Source organism: Triplophysa dalaica, unplaced genomic scaffold, assembly GCF_015846415.1.
Source record: "Triplophysa dalaica isolate WHDGS20190420 unplaced genomic scaffold, ASM1584641v1 Contig8, whole genome shotgun sequence".
Lineage (NCBI taxonomy): Eukaryota > Metazoa > Chordata > Actinopteri > Cypriniformes > Nemacheilidae > Triplophysa > Triplophysa dalaica.
Window position 1 is genome coordinate 385,711 of NW_026622642.1, and position 7,268 is coordinate 392,978.

The 7,268-nt window shown below is 38.8% G+C and overlaps 1 protein-coding gene across 1 annotated transcript in view; it reads right to left on the reverse strand.

Moving 5' to 3' along the window:
* The window catches only part of LOC130417021 (ALK tyrosine kinase receptor-like), a 75,977-nt gene extending 74,522 nt beyond the window's left edge, over positions 1 to 1,455 (reverse strand). Inside the window, exon 1 of the mRNA XM_056742360.1 lies at positions 1,078 to 1,455. Coding sequence (XP_056598338.1) covers positions 1,078 to 1,435 — 358 coding nt within the window. The 5' untranslated portion in view covers positions 1,436 to 1,455. The remainder of the gene's footprint in view (positions 1 to 1,077) is intronic.
* Positions 1,456 to 7,268: the final 5,813 nt, after the last annotated feature.

A 7,268-nucleotide genomic window follows, 5' to 3' on the forward strand; every position in this document is an offset into this window, starting at 1 on the left:
AATTCATGTACCCTCATAATCTTCAGTTAAAATCTGAAAATGCACTGCCTCCCTGAAATGAGATAAATGAGATGGCTTTTCTCCTAATTTTCTCCTTCGAAATTACGGAATACGGAAGTAAAAACTATTGCAACTTCCGGTTCACAGGGACTTTAAAAAACCTGCTGAAAATGTGTAAGCATTAAATTGTATATTGTGACTTGGCAGTAAGTTAACAATATGTATTGTACATTGTTCCAATACATATTAATCAATCAAAGCTGAAGCTTTGGTCTCTCCAAAATGGACATAAAGTGACACTTTATTTTTGTTATTTATGTCTTGGTTATTGACATGACCCTCTAGTCAATTGCAGCATTCTGTGGTCAAAAAGTTTTGAATATTGACCACTGAACTGTATACTTTCCTGCTGTCCCTGGCAACATCACACTGTGCTTTTTCAACACTACACTCTGCAGTCTTTATAATCCAAATAATCCAACCAGTTAAATTTCAAAATATTGTTCATGTCCATTTGCTTATTTTTTTTATAAATACCCATGTAAGAAGCGCCAAAGTGTACAGTCAGTTGGTAATTATTGCAACATAAGATAAATAAATACTTGTATTCAATGTGTCTCATGTACAGCTGCTTTGTATTAATGAAAATTGTAAAAAGCGCTATATAAATAAAGTTGAATGAATGAATGAATGAATGAATAAAAAAATAAAAAAAATAAGATAAAACAGCAAAGCAAACCATCACAGTACTGTCAATCTTTGAAATAAAAAGAACATTGAAGATTTAAAGGTAGTTCTCTTCATAGGATTAAAGAACAACGTTTAAATCAAAGAAATACAGCAGAAATGTAAAATCTCAGGAAAAAGACATAGCTATTTCAGCTTGAAAATCATCACACACGACAATACTAACAGTGAATCATGAGTATAGAAAAAAGTCTGTTTGTCAGTCGATTTTAAACTTTTTGTATTTAAAATCAAAAAGGTCATGCTGAAAAACCCTCACTCTCACAGACAATTTATTTGTTTTAGCACCACAAGAGGTTTTAAAAAGTTATCAAAAGGTCAAAACCTTACCTATGGTGCAATTGGTGGTGAAACCAGAGTCAAAGATCGCTGTCTCCATGTTACCGGGCTGGTTGTAGCTAGAAGAAATCCTGAAGGGTTTGCTACGATTGCCCAAGCTCAGATGCACTACCGCCCAGCTGAAAAGAAGAGAAAGAACCAGCAAGATCAGCACCAGGACCAGACAGCAGGGTCGGTGCAGTGTCTGCAGTGGGCTGTATGAGGTCAGGGTAGCCCCTGGGAGACCCTCCTCAGTTTGCGTTAGTTCAACAGTCTCCGGAGAGTTTACAGAGGGAGTCGGCTGGTCTTCTGACACCAAGCCAGCGCCCTCTGCCATTTTGGGGTCATCCTCTGCTGACGCATCACACATTTTTCCAGATACCCACTGTGTTCGTGGAACCTCGTGTAAGAGAAAGTCAAAAGTCAAAACCTAGTCCCACGAACGTATTTGTCTATAAGTCTTTATAGATGTTGTTTCCGATGGATGTCTTTGCAAGAATGCAGGGATGTGCAGTTGCACTGCGGGTTTGTGTGCATTTAAACAAATCACCCCTCATGAGGAAGTCAATGATCTAACTAATTTTATTAAGCAAATTGCTAAGATTTCAATTTGCTAGAGGCTAGTGACCACTGGCTTTTCCCCCTCCCTTTTCTCTCCACCCTATTCCCTGGACCAGTAACCTGCCAGTTGTGTTGTTTCTAATCTCGCTGCAGGATTTGCATTGACGTCTGATTTGCTCAACAACAGGAGTTGAGACCCATGACTAAATGGGCGGTGATTCTCTAAACAAACATGTAGACAGCTAGCAATCACAGGAAAATGAAGACAGGCAGTTCTCTTACGTAGACGATACACTTGGATGCACTTGAATAAAGAATATTGTTCCGCATTTCCCTAAAGTTTCAATGAGCTAGTGTTTGTAGTGTTTTACGACCAATTTCAGTTGATTAAGTGCGACTTAACCCAAATATCTGTATAGTATTTCCATGTTATATATGTTTTTGCATGCAAATCCTAGCATGACAGCACAACAACAATGTGTTCAGTGATGTTTTTTATCTCATTTGACTGAGCATATGGAGAGTTGAACTTGTCATCAAAGCCTCTGGTTTTCATCATTGGTAATGTCGTTTTGATAAAAAAGAATAATACATATTTATGTGTACAAATGTGTAATATATTATCATTAGGGTTGCATTTGTAAAATCACTTCAATGCTCTTAGCAGTCAACCTCAAATTACTTTTGCAAGATGGAAAAGACAAGCTCTCACAATCAGAGTTGACTTTCTCTAATATCAACTTTTTTCTGGTAGAAGCTTGCTTCTATATAATTATCATGCAATTTCCAAATGCTTGGAATAATGATTAGCATACCAAACATTACATTTGCATAATTTTAAATTCAGCACTATTTTAGACTAAACATGCGGCTCTGCATGGAAGGAAGGGAAATAATTATATCCACATATCCATGTTCTTGGACTTTGTCATTACTAAATACACTGTGTGATAGCAAAGCACTTTTGTTCAAGGCATATTGAAAAACAATGTCTGTGGTGCAGTTATAGTTTGACAACCCTATACTGACATAACAGTATGCATTATTACAGTCAGTGTGACATAGAAAATAGTGTTTAAAAAACGAATAAATTAAAAAACATGTTAGGATTAAAATGAACTCTCATCAGGATACCTTTACCTATGTATTTAAATCTCACACCCATAAACCTTATTTATTATACACGCTTTAGTTAAAAAAGACTAATATATAGAAGAAAAAGTTTTTTATTATTTTAGGGTTAATGTCATTTGATCATTTCACTTATCCCTAACTTTTTTGGATCAGACTGTGTATTTAGAAAACTGCGGGGACAACTTCTTTGCATCAGCATATTTTTACAACTAAATCAGTCAGAAGCAACTTTAAAACTAAACAAACAAATCTTTTGTGATGAATTAATAATAAATCCAAACAGCATGCAGAGATGCGGAAATCACACATATACAGAAGATAGTGTGCCATCTAGGAGTGTGATTTGGGATGCACCTATTCTAGTACCATTTCATAATATTCTTATTGCTCAGCAAATTCAGCTTTTTTATGTATTCAGCACAAACAAAATGTACTATTTAATGTAGATCTCAGAGGCACACAAACATTTATGAGAGAGAGAGATTTTTGAGAGATAGATTTGATCTCAAAACAATTGAGACGGAACTACACTTCCTAACAGAATGCACAAAAAACACGGATATACGGACAATGTTTTATGGAAAAATCAAGTACACACACCAGACGTTTGTCAAACGATCAAAAACGTATCTGTAACACAAGGACTACTGTCTGTTAGCTGCACAAAATTTGTCTACCTGTCACAACAAAAGAGAAAACAATGAATCTGCCCTGACCTTCCCAATATATGTTCAAAACATTATATTATTATATCTCTTTATTCTGCTACTTAAATTGTTTTTTTTTTGCTTTTGTAATCTTTGTTCAAACTTTACTCTATTTCTATAAACCACTTTAAGTTGCACTTCATACGTCACACTTTATTAAATTAAATTTATTACTATGATTATCTTTGTTTTCGTTTGTTTACATACTTATACTATTTTCACGCAGTCCAGCTCCAAATGCTTTGGCAATACGAATGTACATTTTTGTTATGCCAATAAAGCAAACTTAAAATGAAATTGAGAGAAAGAGAGAGAGAGAGAGAGAGAGAGTTAGAGAGATGTTGTGTACAGAAAATTCAACATAATTTTGTACAGTGACCTGCAAGGTTAGAAATGGATTTGATCTGTTAATAGCGGAGTGTGTGATTTAAGGGTCACATTTATATTTCACTGTGCTCAGATATTCTCACTGCTCATATTTGCCTTCACATGCTAATCAGGAAGTGTCTTGGGTTTTTCACCATCTGCTGAATTAGCAAACACTCCGATTATTGTATTCATTTCCTGGGCTAATGAATTCTGAAGATTATTATGGAAAACAGAGTGAGATAAAGAAGTAAAACACCTTCTTGATCACCTCTCACCAACGCTGTGATAAGTATGGGCATTTCTGTAGCACCTCAATAAAACATTTTGATCTAATTAATCAAACTCAACTGAAAGAAAAAATCTCTCATGCAAGGTTTAATAAAAAGACTAATAAGTAATGCCCCTGATAACACTTTTCATTATTAGTAGAATTATAACTCATTTAACATAATCATTCCACCTGATGGGTTCCAGACCAGCGCTGACCTCAGAGTGTCTTTTAAATAGATACACATCAATTACGATATATTGTCAATTCATCATGTGTGTTTCATTAACAGGTTTTTTTCTCTAATTAGATTCTCTTGTTTCAATCCATGATTTGTTTTGATTAAATCTCAAAGTTTTTTTGAGGTCACCAAGGCTGTTGCTTTGTGGTTGCTACACTATCCATCAGCATTCTGAAAGATGCATCTGCCATTCTACACAGTAAAGAACACAGTAAAGACACATAGAGTGCTTTTCCACCATCGCGCCGAACCATTTATGTTTCTTAAACGTTCCACTCTGTCCCGATCCAGGTCAGCCGGTACGTAAATAGTTTCATTTTCACAAGGAACCCAAAAATGTTCCCAAAATATGTAAATGTTTGTTTTTGCTCATGTAAAATTCATGTGGCTTCTGGGGTATAAATAATGGAGGTTAAATGATATAGTATATATAAAACAATATGGTGTCAGAAAATGATACTTTACTATATGTGTATACGTTATTTGATCACTAATGCTGAGAACAGCGCTAATGTCTCTGAAATGTATCCACTATAAAAATATGTATTATTTTACGTGTCTTGGTGGTTGTGTCATAGTAAATATGAGAGCATGCAATTTTTTAATTTATATTAATTTATTTAATTTGATAAAGTCATTTTGAGCACAGATAGATGTGTCCTATATGATGTTAATGGATGACTATAGATTAACCATGTTCGGGAGAAGCCAGAGCATATAATTAAGACCAATCAGCAATCATAGACTCTACCCTATCAGCTCAAGCGAACCAGCACATAAGTAGAGAAAGATTCTTACTTGAAGCCATCTCTAAAGGATTACACATCTACACATCACAGGAAGGACGTAAGGTTTTCAAGGGCTCATACGGGTTTGCAATCGATGCAGTCACGCAGCAGGGCCGATCCGTGAGGCAACATTTCCAATTAAATCTTCCCGCAGATTAGGGAAGCGATTCCGTATCCCCACTTGTTTACGTCGCGCAAATCACCTCGTTCGTTCCCACGTGCAATTGCTGCCGGCACGCTAGCTCGCTGCTAAACGCCAGCTCATTGCAAACGCTAGCTCGCTGCTAAACGCCAGCTCGCTGCTAGCGTTTGCTCACTGCTAACGGGGAACGAGCGTGAAGACGCCGACACCAGTAAACATATGCTAGCACGCCTCACAAGATCGCCGTGATTCGACCCAATCCAATAAAGATACGCTCAATGACAACACGTCAACGTTTCAATGGCTGCGCAATAATTTTGGGGGAAACGATTCACTCTGTCGTTCCATGCAGCAACGTTGACTCTAATCAACCCCGAATTCTATGACTCAATTCCGATAATTCACAATATATGAGAATGTACATAATTATAAACTGACTTTACTAGTGTTTGAACAGCCGAACTCGCTGTCACGCAAGAAGCTGGGTGAGTACAATCTTTTAATACATTTAGATTTATCCACTGTCATTCCGCGGCGCCACTGCACTCAAGATTGGCATATCGCTTGCCAGCACGGAACCGTGCCGTTCAGCGAACGTCAGTCATACTATTGTAAAACTTCCGGAGATTAGTAACATAATCGGCACTTCCGAAAGGGATTGCTGGTTAACAAATGTGTCCGTATCCAACGGGATACGTTTCTACACAGGGTGTCATTCCCATTTACATCTTGCCCAAATAACGCACGCACCCGTTACAGTTAAAGGTGCAGTTTTTAACAATTTCGCAGTAAACTTTCACTAAACCACAAGCAAGTGTTTCATATAGTAAATACTCTGTTGAACAAAATATATATCTCAAATTATTCTTTCTACTTGTAAATCGTGTTTGTCACCGCCTTTCTGACGTAGAAACCGCATGACCACTGTGTCTTGGACAAAGGTGGAAGTAGTGTCCAGCGTCTAGTTAGCCACAACAAGCTTGTTACAAGCAGTAACTTATATATGGACCACAAATATATGCAATATAACCATAAACTTTATTGCTCTACTCAACACGCTAACATGATTTTGCGTTCCTGTCTGATCGATGGCAGTCAGCGGTGAAGACAACAGATCCCATCATTCCACCCGCCTTCACAGCGTCAAGCTACGGCCTGTTGTTTAGATCGTGCACCATGTAGTGGCGGTTGTTACAAACTGTAGGGTTAAGCTACACAACAAGGGCACGCACCAGTATATTTACCAGTTGCTTAAACGCAAGATCTCGATGGTATCTCGTCTGCCAACCTGAACACAACCGCATCTTGGAATCGCAACGCAGTCACAATGTTACCTCTGAAATAATTCATTGTTTTGTTTTTTTTACCCACACAGTGCGCACATCAACTTAAAGATACATGAGCATTCCACAAGTCGGCTAGCCTAGGCCGTGCTCCAGGTGAGCCATTGTCGATGCCAGTTGGGGGGCAGACGGGACATTTCCCGCTCCCTCGCACGGCAACCGCCAGCACAGCTTGAGCTGGCCTGCAACAGCACTGTCCGGTCCGTTTACCCGCTAAACATCACTCCTCCACCTACCCAAGCACCCGCCTCATGGCCAGCGGATCCGCTACTAACAGCCGTCGCTTGCCAGGATGCCGTCACCGGCCTGCGGAAGCACCAGTTGGTCGCTCCAGCGGAAGCCACAACTACCCTCATCTCTGCGACTCAGGCAACGTCTCCGCATTCTTTGGGGACTGCTGTCCCCTCTCCGATGCCTTTAAACGCTCCGGTTCTGGGACCTCCTCCAGTCTCTAACAGCATCAGGGCGCAGATTTTAGCAAAAATTCAGGCTGCTTGCACCAGAGGCAGACCAATCACCAACACCGGTCCCTCCCCTTTCGGCCTTAATATTCAATTAAATCATCCTCTAAATACCTTGCTAACAGCCTCCAGAAACTCAATCATCCATGCCGTTTCTCACAGGACCCAACGGACATACCTCACGCCTTG